At 31.1% G+C, this 18314-nt stretch overlaps 1 protein-coding gene across 1 annotated transcript in view; it reads left to right on the forward strand.

The window, feature by feature from the left end:
• Positions 1-276: 276 nt before the first annotated feature.
• The window catches only part of Smp_142620 (protein kinase), a gene marked incomplete at both ends in the record, with an annotated part of 120797 nt that continues 102759 nt past the window's right edge, over positions 277-18314 (forward strand). Inside the window, 2 exons of the mRNA XM_018794167.1 lie at positions 277-315; positions 3596-4415. Of these exons, the coding sequence (XP_018648606.1) occupies positions 277-315; positions 3596-4415 (859 nt within the window). The remainder of the gene's footprint in view (positions 316-3595; positions 4416-18314) is intronic.

An 18314-nucleotide genomic window follows, 5' to 3' on the forward strand; every position in this document is an offset into this window, starting at 1 on the left:
TGAAATAATAATAAATAAATAAATTATATCATCTATTCATGAAGAAACGGATATGAACCCTCTTTTTTCAAGAATATATATTTCTTATCCTTTAATACAATACTAATAGCAAATGTAATGATAGTTTTTAGATGAAAATACCCCCTTTATTTGATCCTATATGTATTGGTTTCTGAATTTTTTAAGTAAAAGAAAAAGATGGAAAAGAATTATAATGTACTTTTCTCTTTATAAATATCAGGAAATTGTAAATTTTAACTTTTTTGTTTCCCAAAAATGTTAAACAAGAAGGATAAACTATTATTATCAATTGATGTTAGTTGATTCTTTTACTATTCTGTTTGTGTTTAAACGACATTGATCAAGGTTTTATAACAATTTTGATGGGAAGTTACCAATGAATGAGATGAGAAGGATAAATGGCTGTTTTGTCGTAGTATGTGAATCCTTTGAAATATGAATTCACCAAACACGAATTGAACCCAGGGATTTGACATTTTTTGAAAGGCAGAATACAATTAAATCACTTCGTCAGAATTCGGAAGTTCAGTTAATTTGTGACAAAACGTAAAGACTATCCAATTCTATTAGAGAGTATTTAGCTCAATCTCAACATGACTGAACCTAATTAGAGTACCACACTAGGACAGAAGAAACATTAAGACGACCAACTGAACAGAATCCACTTTTCGATTCAAATAAATAAAATGTGGTTTGATTATTCCCTTTATTTATCTTAATTCATCACAGGTAAGCAACGATATCATCAGAACGAATGTCTGGCAAATTATATAATAACTTTTGTGCATACTAAAAATCATTATATTCCTCGAAAGTATTTAACAACAGAGGATTATATAAAGATACTATCATTGTTAACACTTCTGTATCCATTACATTTAGATTTATGTATACGTATCAAATAATGGCTAATTAAAACCTATGATATACTTTTGAATTATTAGCCATCAATGTTTTAATGCATAATGATCGGTTATAGTTTCAATTTGTCTAGATAATTAATAGACAAATAATTATATGGATATACAGGCGAACACAATGATAAAATGCATTAATTTAAGTTGTTGCACTCTAAAACAAGAGAAAAAGGACAGATAACAAAATGAACAGGGAGGACGTAAAATAATAAAGAAAACAAATAAATACTAGGACGAAACAGCTGTCCAATGCCATCTAGTTTTCAATGCTATTCCTACTGAGATCAATCCTTGACAAATATCGCTTACAAATATAACAAATCATGAAGATTTGAAAGAAGATAAACGAAATTTTGTCTCATTGTATTCAATTTAAAGTCATTTAATTTATTGAACTTCCAGTTATTGATTTTTAACATATAACTTTAACTTGGTTTAGATTGGTACTTAACTAGTTAATATTTTCCTGTCTTGTCCTGTTTTGAATTAGATTTTCATTGATCTTTGGTTATTCGTTAATCAATGCCTAATTGAAGTGATATTTGTTAAAAGTATCATAAAGCGAGCAGATAACACAATTTACAAGAGCATAATTAAAAGATTTCTATTCTAATAAATGAAAGAAAATTTAAGGGTATCAGCAAGGGGTTGTGGAGATTGTGAAGTGAAGCTAATCCATGCCAGGTAGGGACAGGTATCTACTTCAGACAATGGAAGATCGTCGCGCGATTTCGTGGATTGGTTGAAGTTAGACATTTATATTGTTGCATGGTCTAGAGGTTGAGCGTTAGTGCGCAAGACCGAAAGTCCTGGGTTCGGATCCCTCGTGCTGGATCATGGATACGCACCGCTGAAGGGTCCCATACTAGGACTAGACGGGTGTCGAGTGCTTCCAGGCTTCCAATAGTGGTCTAACGTTCATCAATTCATGATTTCAATCAAAAATCTAAGAGTATTTGTATTTCTGATAGTCTGTCATTAAATCTTTACATTTACAAATAGATATATTTAAACAAGCTCTTGTTAGTAATCCAATAATCGGAGTCAATAAGATGAGATAAAACTAACACAATAGACTTTGTGTGAAACACGGTTATCTATAGAAATATGGTAAAGTTTCCAGTATGAACATGACTACATGAAACTGCTTACCTACCATCGGTTAACAAGAAACGATTGTATCGGGGACACACGTTTTCAAATAAGTTAACGTTAATGACTGGATAACAATAAAATAAAGAAAATTGTTGGTTTTATACATTCTCGAGATCTGTATCACGTATCGTTTCCTACTACCTGGTGTATGGCGTTAATAGAAGCAATGAATAGACTTTTAAGTTCAGTCACTTTTGTGTATATTAAAAGTTTAACTTTCTACAACGAATAGCTAGCCACTATAGACTAGATAATCTGACATGTCTAGATTCGCTTTTGACACTATCTTTCTTGGATGAGAATGAAAATATTGAATTTTACTAAAAGTACAGTACTGTTTCGTTTCACTATACATAGAATAAAAAATGGATAAGATCTCAGAAAACAGAATTTCAATGAAACTTTATAGTGTATCTTAACTGAGATTATGACGACGTTATTTTGTGTTCGAGGTCGTAACAGTTTTTAAGAGCTAGATAGAACTAAAAATTACAATTATTTCTCAAAGTATACGACTTCTGGACTATATGAACAGTGTTCCAAAATATGAATTATAGTATAGGCCAAAAATTCTGCCCTGATAGTGACTTTATTTCAACGACGTCCGAAGTTTCAAACACCTAATTTGAATGTTTGGTAGTAAATCCTTTAATTGTAGTAAAAATTATTCCCTTTCGGTGTTGATGACTGACATAATGTGTATAGTAAATATGGGTTTCACACCCTAAGATTCCAGGTAAATAACATTTGTCCGACGGCATATTTCTGTGTACGATCGAGAAGTGATAAAAATTCATTCCGACTTCTCTTACTAAGTAATAATCAGTTAAATATTTTTAGTTGCTACAGCTAACCCTAAGCTTTCTAAATGTGCGGAGTAGGGGGGAATTAAAATGCAATCGAAATAAATGTTTATATATTTGTGCCATTCTGCACCCAACAGCGCTAGGCCTGTGGCTAAATAGTGTTTTACTGAAGATAAAATTAAGTCAAAGGTCGTCTGTGTGTAAGTAACTGAGCTTTACCTGTCATCTCTTAATTTTGTGGTTTGGATTAATCTGACCTTGGTTTGAATTTTGTTTTCCAGTATGAATAAAGAGTTGACAACCCATAACTCCTTCTGATTTGCTATTGGCTAAATAACTACTACTGCCCTAGATATTAGCCTAGCGAAAAAATTTATGTGACCTTCACCTTGAGATTAACCAATCATATTTTTAATACATTAGGGCCATTCATCTAGCTGAGAAAACTGGGGCACACGAATTAAATTTCTAGTTAGTTACAGATGTACGTATTTGCGATGTCATTAAAAAGAGATCAGTTGTCCTTCGTACCCATTCAAATAAGGAATTTATGTTCTCAATTATAGCACTCATGCTACTGGATTCATGTGGCTCTTTAGTCAAATTCCATCAAGCTCTAGTATCCTAACATTCAAAACTTGGAATTTTTTGTTTCCACATGTCATCACTACACTTATTTTGATCCTTTTAATTCAGATTTCTGGGTCTGCACATGATGGTCAAATATGTAAGCCACCGGATAGTCCTAACTTACCGGAACGTAAATATAAGCTCCAGGAACTTCATTCAGCTTTTAAACATGTTTCTGCAAAATCAAATTTAATCAATGAAAAACGTCTTAAACAGGCTCGCCTACAACCAAAAGGTCCTAATGCTAGATATATCACAAATGTGCATCTGGGAGTACAACTTGGACCGTTGGGACCGGATAATTTTGCTCAGGTCCTTCCTGCAATTGATCTGGCTCTCGAAGATATACAATCATTTCCCGCTTTTGGAGGTGTCAGTTTTACTACAGTACTCATACTATACATTGATGCCCTTGCATGTGACGCACTTGCCTTACTAACCCAGCTAAATTCGAATGGAGTGAATGTAATTTTTGGCCCTTTAAATGATTTTACTCTGGCTAACGCTGCGAGATTCAGTACTGCTATGTACAATGTCCCTATTGTAGCTCCTGCTGGCTTTGCCCATCAGCTTAGTGATAAACTTGAATATGGAATGCTTACACGCGTCTTATTTACTTATTCTGATTTGGAATGGGTTTTTGGCAATACTTTAAAGCACTATGGGTGGTTGCCAGACCAACAAACACCTATAGCCATAGTTACAACTAGGAATGTTAGACGTCGAGAAGGTGTGGTCGGGCATACAGGAATGGCTGGTGTCTTTCAACATTTAATATTACAGAAGTTCTTAGTTAAAGCTGCATATAAACTTTTATCAGTCACTTTGGATGATGAATTTGATGTAACGGATCGTTTTCTGAAACGCCTTCCTGATTCTGCTAGAAGTAAGTCTTCTATTATGTGTGTTGTGTCTTTAAAAGTTCATGCAACATACAATCTCCTAATCGCAAGAAATCTAAGTTCATCCGTAGTGTCATAAGGATTTCGCCAAAAGTCGTACACAATTTTGTTTCACAGTAAATAAAGTGGCTTTATAAACATGGATTCATATATACGGTATATATTAATTAAAGCATTTGGTCCCTTTTAGAAAGGTGATGTATTTGTACTATACATTTCGAACAATTTCAGATCAATTTCGTCTTTTCATTGGTCTATCGAGATATATTAATTAGTTTTGGTTTTAATGTAACTGAATTACCAATTACTCACTCATATATTTAACTCTGGGCTTCACGTTTTGTGTGAACGCTAGTTGTACCACCCAGGTTGGAGTACTAAAGTAGTATTACAAACTTGGTGGTTTCTTTATGCATTGAATGGGTTGTTAATAAATACATTTAATTTACTTAGGGGTTTTATCAAGAGATTCTCATAGTTTCGACTTATTTTCCGTCACACACTGATGATAATATTACACTATTTAATTTATTCAGTAATGTCTTCTCATATATGGTGTTTAGGCATTTACATCTTTTACTGTGTGGTCCTAAGAAACTTGACATTTTTTGAAATTTATACGACATAAAGTAGTTTTCCATTGTTTCGTATTTTTCGTTTATCGATTAAGAACTAGCTTTAGGCAAGGTTATCGATTTAAAAACAAAGTTTCAGTTTAAGCTAAAATTCCTTTCTTACATTCCCATATAACCGTAATAAATTTTGATTTTTCTAAATTTGAATGTTGGAATTAATGATTAAGTTGAATCATAGGCCATACTATTCCCTCAGTCTGTATAACAATTTTCTAAGCTAGTCATTTACACATTATTTTAATGAAGAAATGAATTTGTTTGACGGATGAAACGTGAATCAAAAAAAAATAATTTGCATCAGACAATATACTACTGTACGCATTAACGTTTTACGAACGTGAGTGGACTTTAAGATTTTGGTATAATTCACATTTCCAGAAATAAATAAATTGAAGTGAGTTAACATTAATACTGAGTCTCGCCTAAATAATTACCGATATGTAAGATATGTTGAGATTGCATATTGACAAATTTCTATGAACTAGGCACAGAGTAGTCATGGTTTTTGAAGTCAGTTTGAATTAAATCTGAAGACTACATATTCAAACCTGTATTTTACTACATAAAACTTTCACAAAACTGATTAATTAAACTATAGGTATATTATTCACATAGTTTCCTAACCAGTATAGTTCTCATTAGTATACTGAAAAAAGGCGAGCAATATACGACTTGTGACGAGTATCCGAACGTTTCACATCACAGGGAGAGAAATTAAACATCATAAATCAAATGAATAAAAATAACAATTCCTTAAAGAAACATTTTTCCTTGAAATTTCTTCTTGGGACTGAACACTTCATTCGACCAAATACAACCAGTCAATTCTAACCTAGTACTACACTGGAGTATTTTGTAATATTAGTTTTGTCTCCATAGCTTTTAGTCAGGTTTATCCAGTTGCGAATCTGTTAGTCTGCAGCGGATTACATTTGGATTACTTCTTGATTAAAGTACTATTGTTGAAAAACACCCGAAAATCCTTGATTACTGTACATATATTGAACATTGAGAGCCAGGTGAGATGAAAATTCAGGGACATATATCCTATCCTCAAACCTTTTAAACTTAATTTACGTTTAATCAATTACAACTTTATCAGATAAATATTAATTCTTGAACAACAAGCAAAATTACGTTAGATTAGACTGAGTATCAACACTATACAATATTATCGGACATTTTGTTCAGAGTTACTGAAGTTATTGTGGATAAATTTATAGTCACCAACTCTAATTTGTTAACCTATCTATCTAACAAGTTTTCATGGACGGTGTCTCAATAATCACTTATTACGTTTGATTAAATTAAGAGGATTCTGATCAACCCAAATTTCTAAATCATAAACTTCTGAGAAGTGACAAATAGCAAAAGCCTGTAAAGTGATACTCTATAATGTCTATTTGTGAAACAATACATTACATCATATGATTTGATTCTATAATGGTCAACTAAATAAACTTCCTAAGTAGAAAAAATATCCTTATATCGGGTGAGGATAAATTCCACCCTCATTTGCAATTTTGACCTTGCACCTGGCGATCAATCGAAATGGAGCTGGAATTTATTTGCACTATTGTAATCCATGATGGAAGATATGTTTTTGCTGGCTTACATGAAAAATGTAGTTTTCCATGACTCCATCATGCTATGGATGTATCAAGCATAGGACAGTCAGTCATGATGGAAGAAAAATTACATAGCAAAAGACATACCTCCAATTAATTCTATGATAGAAATTTTTCCAAAATATCTACAATTGAGTGACTAAATAAACGAAAACATAACCATAATTACTGGCTACATTGCAAATACGCTTGAAAACGTGGAGTTTTTCCTCAGTCCTTATATTTTGTTTTTTTCGTTATTGCTGGCGTAATTTTACCACCATAGATTTGAGAATCAATTGAAGCATGCGAAATGCAGCAAAAATGCTACTTGATTGACTAGTATTTGTACATCATTTGGTGTTCGTCATATTGTATCTATCTTTAATAGTCATTTCTATCGAAAGAAATGTAGGGTGTTGGAGAGACTTATCAGGACTATCAAACTTCCATGTTGGTATTTAAAAAATAAACGTAGTCTTGTGATTGGGAATTTAAGGTGGGACGTTTCGAAATCAGTTGCAGTCATTCTGATTAATTCATACTCAATCTTTCTGTAAATCTTGGACAACGTTTCTTTCTTCTGGTTTTTCCTCAATTCGTACTGAAATCACAATTTGCGTCCTCTATTCTCTTGTTGGTTTTCTCTTAATATGTTATTTCCTAGTGCGTCATTTTGAGTTCATACAAACCTATGTCAGGCCATGTGTGCATGTAAGCATCCCAATAAGTGATGTTGAAAATCGCGAATTATACTCGACTGGAATTTAGTAATAAACTACTACGAATATCGGTATTGATAAAAGACGTATTGAGTTTGGCTTAAAAAATTAAGTTCTGTTTCACATAATCTTATCTTGCTTGTAATTTCCTACACTATATATACCATATGTTACTAGATGTGGGAATTGGATTCGCCTCACGTATTAATCATTCCATACTGGTCAGACCAAAATTCTTCATGTTATAGTTTTCCTGACTAATGGAATCCTAATGATAGCTTTACGACTATTATATTGTTTAATTAATTTACTAATTTGTTTCTACAAGATCAAGTTCACATCATATTGTGAACGATTGTGTCTAAAAAAGTTTAAAATCAGAAGCTTTCCGACATGTTTTATGGTAGCCCTTGCCTCCATAAACCTTAAGTTCGACTCCTGGTATGGAGCATATAACTGAACGATTCAAATCTGTGGTTTGAAATCTGATATACTTTCACGGGTATACTTGTGTAACTTAGGGACTGGTTGTATTTCTTTAGCCTGAGTAAGTTGGCAATATTCCACTTTCCAACAACATTTGTTAATGTTTAATGATGATGACTAATGATATCTAGATATATCTACAACATCCAATTAACTTTCTTGTTCATTGTTTTTGATCCAAATAAATCCTTCTTAAATTCTGAAATATCATATGAGCAGTCAAACGAATGAATTAGATATTTTGTGAATTTTAAAAATGTAAGTGCTGGACTGATGTTAAATATATTGTTAAAAAGATTTTCAAATATTTGTAAGCATATATGCACCATACTAACTTTTGTGTAGTGTTTACTTAATACTTGCATATAGTTGTTCTATTTTATTTTAATCTATATACCAAAAGTGAGAAAGTTTGGAGCCTAAATCCATGCTGCATTTAATGATCTTAAATAATTCAATGTAAATGTATAAGTTGAAGTCTAATGAGTCAACGTATACGTACTTTTTATAAGTAAGGGTCAAAATTCGTGGACAAATTGATTATAGATATTTGTCAAGGTGGATGTATTCTCAATCAATTAATTTTTTAATGATTTTTCAAGTTTTGAAATGAAATAGATTATTTCTTTCAGGGTTAAAGTGAAAACCAAGACTACATTTATCTAACACTTACGGGCAATGTGCTTCCATCAAGCAGTTGATACATGAACAGAATATTAGGCAGCCAATCATTTTTAAGGGATCAAAATTCTTGACAAATGATTCTCAGAAACTAATCACAGGCTCATATCTATTGTGGCTAAATATAGTACACAGCTAACCAGATGTTTTGAGTAGAACTTATGACAGATTCTTAATTTATTACTTTTGTGGTTTTTTTAATAATAATTGTGAGTAAAAATGTCCCATGAGCTGGATGGTATGATTATGATAGTTTTGTTTCCTTGACGTGCAACATTTTTAGAATCAAAATCTAGCATTTATATATATTCACATATATATAATGTGTTCTGATGTTTGCATATTTTTATAATGTGTACATATTTTGGGAAAACATTAATTTTAATTGCTTGAGATTAATGAACTGTGTAGACTTCAAAATGATAAATAAACGTTCGTTTGTTTAATTGTCCTGATCAGGTCAGATAGAGTTTAATTTTAAGGCAAGTTAGTAAGTGCTATAGTAATAGTAGTTGTCATTTTACTGTAATGTGTTTATTCTCGTAGTGAACAGTGAACATGAAATATCGGTCAGTTTTATTTCGTTTCAAAATAAATATCTAATTTGGTTTTTGGTAACTTGAGTTTAAGTGTTATACAAATTGAGCTGTAAATAAACAAATGAAACGCTTAAAACGTTCCAAATAAATCATTAGAACGAGTAATAATATTATATATTATGGATTGTTATAGGAAAATTTGGTCTGTTAATTTGCTGTTTGAAATCTATATTTATCACCACCATAGCCTTAAAAAATCCGTTTGTACTCATAGCTTATTATAACTAAAAGAAGGATAAATACAGTTGCACATTGAAGTTAAATTTTATTAACCAAGATGTCATTAAGTTGGGAATTTACAATGACTCATCTTTGTCCTAGAAATTTATATACTAATGTCTAATAGGTGTGTTTCCGCATTTCTTGAACTTCAATTGTAAAGTATACTTAAATTTGGATTGTGATGTGGTTTAATTCAGTCTCCATGATGCTTGACATTCAAGGAGTTTAGGGTTTATGTTACTCCAGATTTCCTACAGAATTAAGCTATAAAGACCTGATGAAAGACATATACCTCGAAAGGTTTAACTTTCAAATAATGAGTAAACTATGAATATTATTGTAATGAGTAATGAAGTTTTCTACACTAAAGATCGTACTTCCATTGTACTGTATTGTTTCATTCGTATCATTTTGACTTTAATCTTGTCGAATACTATAAACCAACTTGTATCCCATTACATCCTACTTCTGTATTACTGTTGTGTAGAGTTTCGCGAATGAGTTTCACTTAGTCCGTTTCAATAGAATTCTTTTTCTGTACATTTATAAGTAAAAGTCATTAGGTCTGGTTCTATCTCTAAGATGCCTTAGTCTTAGTACATGTTACCATTTTAATACACTCATTTTTCAAATTTATGTAATTAGGTTCTTAATTAGATAATCTACTTTTTTTCATGAAAAAAGCGGGTTTTTTGAAAGTAGCTTGCTGTTTGTTAGCTTAATTTAACTTCTGATGTTATTAACTCGAAATTCTCAGCACTCCACTTTACTTTTTGGGTTACAATTTCACACACTTCACTTTTATCAAGCAACTTAGATCGTATCTTTCATCTTTGTGCATTAGTTTAATGTCAGCACAGAACACGAAACTGTACATGGTTATAAAAATGACCGATTTTGGTTTTTTTTTTCAAATTATTTTCAAATTATATATTTCCCCTTTTTATTTAAATGTTTTCCGCAGCTAAATTATTGGGGGTTTTGTTATTTTTCGTATTTATTCCTGCTTATTACCAAAAAGAGATTAAGACTTCCAGAAATTACACGTATGTAGTTGTAAATATGACAGATTAGATCTCTCCTAACTATAAATCTTATTTCCATCATAACAATTCCTCATGTTTATTATTATTATCACTCATGTGATAATACTGGACTGTGATTTTTGTTTACACCTGTATAGACGAGTTATAGTGCTTTGTATGTATCAGGATTTCTAAATTCTGTTTATGAGTTAGGGTGTTTGGTTTTAATGATTAAAGTAGAAAAAACGGTTCTGTGTTTTTATGAGGTATAAATAGTGAAGCAGCTGTCAGTAGTTAAAGACTTGAACTTCCAGCTACTAAACCTCAGCTTTAAAGCCCTCCATACCTACTTCAATTTGGGTGACCAGGTAGTATCACCAGCTCTCACATTAAGTGTGGCTCAAAGCCAAGTATACGTGTCTGTACCTGGTTATTGAGGTAATGGAAAGAAAGTTGAAATAAGTTTCTATTGACCGTTAAGCATACTCATTGCTATGTCTTTTTAGAAATCATAGGATGCTTGTTTCCAAACAGTCCTTTCATTTTCCTTGGTTATTCTTCTTCCTAAATCAATTAATGTATACTTCCTATCTCTTTAGTAACATTATTACACTAAAAATTACGTTTATTATCTTTCAAAAGCTTATCAAAGTTGTGAAATTTTTATTCATTGGAACAAATTCTTCCTACCTATGGTTTAAGCAAATTTTAGGTATGATCTTCATGTTACTCCCGCTATACCTCGTACCCGAATCAACTTTACCGAAAGTATGCTTATGTAGTTGAAGGCCAAAACTAGTTCTTTTTGTGGCGGATTTATCATAAACTGTACTTCTAATGTCGATAAATTTTATAATTACAAATTAAAATAATTTCAGTTATAAATATTTTATTCTTTAAACCTAGAAAGAACTTTCAGTTAAAGTACAACGTAACGCTGGTATGTGAAATTCTTAGTAATTCCTCACATGACCTTAAATTTTCAATTTATTTTCTGGCAATTACTCTTGAGAAAGACGGATCATATATATATATATATATATATATAATGTTTAGTTTTCGCGCCATAAATGAGTTGGTGATACTTTTAATATGCGGCAAATTTATGTCGCTGCTCTGGGTTTTAAAACAAGATAATGCGGTTTATTTGGTTTCATATTTACGTATGATCAAATCAGTTAGCGCTCGTAAATTGATTGTAACATAGAGTTGTAACATGCCATGTACGATCAATGTGGAGAGCTGGTTTGAGGATTACAGTAGTCGATTTTTAACCAGTAACATTCAGGTCCGAAGTTCATATCTCATTTACTTCTCTTTGAACAGTCGAGTAACATTTACATCCATCACACAAACAGTGCGGCTCCAAAGCTTTTCTACGCAGGTCTAATAACTAATAAATGTATTACTGTAACTTAACAAGTGTGTGGATCCTACTACCTAACAAACTACATGTTGAAAAAAGTTATCGAAATCAAGGGAATATGACCTAGCTCAGCACTTATGATCATAGCTCTGAGTTACGTAAGTGAAAACTGTTTTCACATAATAGCTTGCTAAGTTAACAGATATTCTATCCACCTGAACTCTACCAAAATAACTTAATTTTTGAAGTTTCTGTGGTTTATTTTCCGGTCAAGGAGATGTGCTTAATTATTCTCAGTCATATCAGTAATGTGATGAAAATTCTGTAAGGACGGCTCGTCGGTAGACTCTAGGAAGCCCTAAGACGCCCAGGAAGAGCCACAGACATTCCATCCAATCACTGCTAGGGGAATGTTCTAGAATGTCGACGTGTAGCTTCCCCATTGGATGGATTAGCATGACCCCTATGTGCCTATTGGTTGACCGAAATGATGATTTACATTCAGCCAAAAAACTATAAATACACGAGATTTCTGTACTATATTTTGACACTGATTTGGGGGAATAAACTTCCTACTTACTAGTCTTTGTCTTCTCTCTTTTGCGACGTTGCGGGTTCTATCGTTCAAGTAGACTAGTAGTTTGCGGCAAAGTAAGGATCAAGGTTCTAGATACAACAAATTCCCATTCACACAATCATTAAGAAGACTAATAAAGCTAAAAATATATTTCTTTTCAATTAGTTTTTCATTGTGACTTAATTTGTGACCGGTTGTTTCGTCAGCTTAAAATTTCTATTTAAAGTCTTCTCAAATATTTTCGGCCATAACTAAGATTGTTGTTAAGAAAATTTCCTATCTTCACACAGATGTAGTCATATAAACCTGTCGTATAACTATCCTTATTGATACTAAACTTAGCCTTATTTAGGCCTTATGTATGAGGTCCTACTTTTACGTTTTTTCCTCACCTAATTTTAGATAACAAATCGCTTATTAATTAACTGTCAATTTATTTATGGACAGAGTTGACTGTGTTGTGGTTTTCAGGACCATATTTAGCCCGAATAGGTCAATAAATTAAGATGTTATTTTAAACTAACATTTAAATAACTTTAATGACGGGCATTTAGCTTGCAAACCATTAAATCAGCAGCCCAGATACTTACTCTCTAACTATCAAACTAGAATTCCTTATTCTACTTCCATTTTAGACATTCCTTTTGATTTAAGTCCCAGTTTTAGTAATAATAATTACGTGCTTTTAACTTTTACATAAAGCTGTACATAGTGTTTTATTCCAGTGTATGTTTTATATCAGTTTGTCAGCTTGATTGTTATTTTATTGGATTGTATTTTTACCTTCAATAGTATCACTCCACTTGTAAGCCGAAATGGATGTGTGTATAAATTTTCATTCAATGGTACTACTATTTATTGAATAAGATTGTTGTGACAATAGATAAACTGAAGTTTACCACTTCAACTTCATATCTATTCTATCATTTGAATACTTTTATAAGATTTATTTTCGGCATATAACATAATACTAGAAAAGGGATTTGGTGCAATTTTATCAAGTTTCAAGAAAATCATAATCTAATTATTTATATGCATACAGTATATCGCTTTTCCCCACGCAATATTGTATTCTCATGAAACGTTTCTTTTTTCTGTTAATTTAATTTGTATTTGTTTAAACGTTAAAGTAAATTAATAATAATAAAGTGAAAATAGAATTATAAGACATAATTATCCATTTAATGCATATGACTAGGGTGAGAAAGAAATGTAATACACAAAATTGATGATTGTAACAAATAATTGAATATGAAAATTTACGGAAGATATTCATAACTAATTACTGAGTGTAACAAATTAGAAATAGTAGGGCCAGTGGTAAAATGACTGATTAAACATTATGCTGTTACAGAGTTTAGGCTTTAACTGTTTCAGGAGTGGTGTTCAATTATTTTATTTTTGCTTCTTTTAACCCTCTTCATTTAATCATGTAAATGATTTTAAAAGATATTTCTAATGGATATCGTGATCAGAATCTTATTCACTGGAATTTTTTACTTTCTCTTTCAATGATACATTAGGTTTCTTTCGTTGTGTTTATTTCTTGTTAACTTGATCTTTTTGTTACCAACCATCAGTGATTTTATTTAAAGATATTTTTTGTGTAAGAATAAAAAGTCTACTATAACAAAGGTAATAGCCCCTACCATATATATATATATATATATATATATATATATATATATATATATACATGACTGTAATTCAATTTGGATTAAATCACATTACTAATTACACAGTTTCTTTCATATTAGCTTTGTTTTTCTAAACTATTTCATTTAAGCTATGACAATTAATATGGTTACAAGGTATTCTTATGTGAACAAACTTCTGCATAATTAATCAATGTGAGGACAGTTCACGAGTATATTTTTAAAGAGTTAACAGTAATGTTAAAATTGAGTAGTTGTATATCTACTAATATTTCGATGAAGCAGGACTTCAGTGGATTTATAAAATTAAATTACTATTTTTGCTTCACACTTGATGCTCATTTTTATTTATTCATAAATTTTTATATCAAATCTGAATTTGTATAGTTGATATGTTAAATATATTCTCAGTTATCTAATTATTGGAATAATAAATTAATCGATCTGCTTTATTCCCTTTAGATTATTAGTTTCTTGTTAATTTTATTCTCTTAATGAGTTTTTATCACCTTGTATTTGTTGAACAAATGCTGTTTTTTTTGTAGTCATTGATCTGTACATTTCCTTAATCTTAAATACATTTATTGAGTTCTGTCCGTAGAAAAGATTAATACATATATTTTAATTTAACAGTGAAGAAGTTAGGGCTTTAGATAGCGCTTACGTCATTGAAATACATTTCAAATTCACTTGGACTTGAATTCGAACTGTCGTCTTGAAATAATGGGTGAACTTGGTAACATGTGTTTTAACCTAACACCAACTTCGTAGTAGATTATCGAAAGATAATTACAGCTTAGAAGTCATATACAGGTTCACATGTTAAACTACAAGTTACATCTGTTTTGTTAAAGCTTATAGTACTAAATGTTTGCATGGATAGCAGACTTTAAAGGAAGACAAAATGGATACTTGTCAGTTTCTAATCATCAAGCAATGAGTCGGAGAGTCAGAACACCCTAATGTTTCATGGTAAGATTTGTTGTTTAATTGGTCATTTTATCAATCCTGATATTGAAAGGAATCCTACTCAGGATTGGGGATTCAGTTGGTTATGTTCCGTAACTACTTAACAATGAAGTCTAGTCTATTATTAAAACTTGTTTATTTTTATAGTTGATTAATGGAAATGGATAGCTTGAGTAATTCCAAACCACTAGTATCAGAAAAATCCTTGCCAGCCAATCCAGAGGTAATTTATTCAGTGGGCGATTGATCTCTTTTCGTTCGGCTTTCCTATATTATGTATCTAGTTAGATTCTCTTCAAAAAGTTAGGTGATTTTGTCTACGTGAATCTGGCGTATGGCTTATTGCCACTTGTTGGTGAAGGCGAGTGTTGTATTATAGCTTCTTTTGTTCATAATCATATATACCAATAAGTTCGTAGCACGTTTGTCAGAGATCCAACCGTTTTAGATAGTTGTAAAACTCAATATTTGTAAACCGTATCGAAGTTGTCTATTCAGTTCACTAATAATTGGTAAATTGTCTTATCAATTAGTAACCATATTGTCTATTTATTAGAAACCGTGGTTGGCATATATGGTGAATGAATCTTTAAAGGTGTCAAATTTAGTATCGATAAGTTCATCAATTTAAGAATATTATAATTGCAGAGTTCAGGGAATAACTGATTATAATTGGTCATATACAACGTATTCATGTGTCTTTATTTTTTGTCTCAACCTTAGGAATCGAAATTTGTATAAAGAAGTATTTGCTATTTTCAAAAACGATAATTCATATTTCTTACTTCAGTCAATTCGTCATAATACGCGACCATCATCTATTACGATCTATGATATTTGTTTCATGACCAACATGATTGAATTCCTTTTAATCATGACTTCTCACTAGAATTCAGTGAATTCTACTTGCCATTTAGTTAGTCACTAGTATACACATGGTTTTTTTCACTTCCATATTGTCCGTGCCATTTGTATTTTCATTTTATAGCTTATTTTTCTATCACTGAACAGACAATGTAAAAGAATAGGCTACTAAATATACATAGTGAACTGTGAAAAAAAAGCTGATAGTACGTACACGTCTAGTCAGACTAAATCAAGTAGATTAAATTATTATAGTAATTAAGTGTTTGTTTGTTACTTCAGTCTAATAATTCCGTTGTCTAGACAAATGAATCATAATTTTATTCATCCAATAGAATATATTCAAAAGTTAATATCAGACTTTATTTTGTTTTGTTTTGGTGGTAGTAACTATTAGTGTAAATTATTTGAAATTCTTAAATGTAACAATTTATCTATTAACTAGTTATTTTACCATTATTACTATAATTTTTTTTAAGGAACATTTTTTTCCTATTCTCCATTGCCCCCCTCTCTCTCTCCATCTCCTACCTACGAGTTGGAATATCATTTGTGTTTCAATTTGTTGTGTACAGTTTTTCTCAGTGTTTTTGATTGAAAAACACCAAAGTAAAATAGTTTGCACCATCACACACAATCGTAGTTTAGAACAATTATCATTATTACTATTATTATTGTCAGTATTGTTACTGTTAGTAAAAAACACAAATGTTGCGTTTCAGTAGTAACAGAGTAGTCGTAGAATAAAGAGAACTTTTTACTGTAGATACAAGTAGTCAATTATCGTTACGTGTTGGCTATTTCAACTGTATGGTCAATTAGATAAAATGTGTGTATACTTTGTTATTAATTGTTTTTTATGTTTCTATCCTACTTAATTTTGCTAATTCCTGTTAGCTCTTCATTCTTATTAGAGAAACAAAATACGTATGCGAAAACATAATCAGTATTTTATGTTGTAGACTTACTTGCAGAATTATTATATAATTGTAAAGATTTCATGAAATCAGTTTTTTTATGAATTTTTATACAGAAAAAAATAACTAACATTGTGGGATGGGAAGCAAATTCACTTTGTTTTCATGTACTCTCAATCTTCCACATAAGCACTTATTTGTATAATTACATTTGTAAAACTGTGTGTGTGTTAAAGGTGTGAAGTGGTGGCATAGTGGTTATTTTGTTCGACCACCATGTATCAACTCTATGACTTTCACTTCACTCCATGTATTTCGATTTGAGCAACTGGGTAGCATCACAAGCTGTCACACTTAGAGTGTGGCTTATACCCAAGTACCTGGTAGATGAGTCAATTTGATTTGATTAATGTGGAAGATTTAGAACACATCCTACAATGTATAAGAACTCTCGTCTAAATTAGAGCGAATAGTTTCAAAGTATTTGAGCGCCGAGTTGATGTAAGACATTATATAGGAATAATATATATTTGTAAAATCTTAGCGAATGAATTTGTAGTAAATCCAACGTTTCGCCTGGCAATCTGGTCCAAGCTTTTTCAAGGAATTATAATCAAACATCAAAATTATCGAATATAAATAGGTACATGGTTCTCCGGGTTCATTGTATACTGAATAGGTCATCCAATCAACGTTAACAAAGTTTAAACTAGGTATGTATATTAGTGTGTAAGATGTAATCCTACAATGTTTGTTGTTCATTGTTTTGCAAAATATTATGATTTTTATAATAGTAGTTATTTTTACTTCGTCTTATAGTTAGAGATATTGTGAACACTTATTAAATATTCAAGCTAAGCTCATATAATAATGATTATAATTTAGCATATAATCCAAAGAGATACTGTGCAAAAAGTGAATTGGTACAGTTGTTGTGTTTGACTACATGTTGTTACCTTACAGTATTTCCAGTCGCTTGTGCTACTAAGTGACTGTAACTATAGGATAGACTAGTAGTTATCTCTAATTACTCAACAAAAAAACATTTTCAAAACTTATTTCGAGTATTTTTTCAATGGCGATTTTGTAAAGTTGTAGTCGATGATTTACAAAAGACGTATTTATATATAAAAAGCAGTTACTGAAAACATTTTCACCTGTCTTCTTCATTATAAGCGAACTTATTCTTGATTCAGATGTAAGTATCTATGGATTAATATTCAAGTGGTTACGTTCAATTATCATTTTCTTAATATGGAAGATTTGCAGAGATTTTAGAAATTTTCACAGTTGAAATCATTAGTTGATCTTAACTAGATCACCACTGAAAACCTGGAAACATTGGATAGCCGTTTCATCATAGTATGGGACTCCTCTTTTTTCGCCATTTTTTCAATCATCTATTTATCTAAAATCCTGCTATTGATCTCATAATTTACTTTAAAATGGCAACTTAAATTAATAAAACTTATTTTGTCACAAATTAATCATTTTCTATTATTATTATTATTATTATTATCATTATTATTATTAAATATGGATGTCATTTTACCATGTT

The sequence above is a fragment of the Schistosoma mansoni genome, chromosome 1, assembly GCF_000237925.1.
Source record: "Schistosoma mansoni strain Puerto Rico chromosome 1, complete genome".
Classification (NCBI taxonomy): domain Eukaryota; kingdom Metazoa; phylum Platyhelminthes; class Trematoda; order Strigeidida; family Schistosomatidae; genus Schistosoma; species Schistosoma mansoni.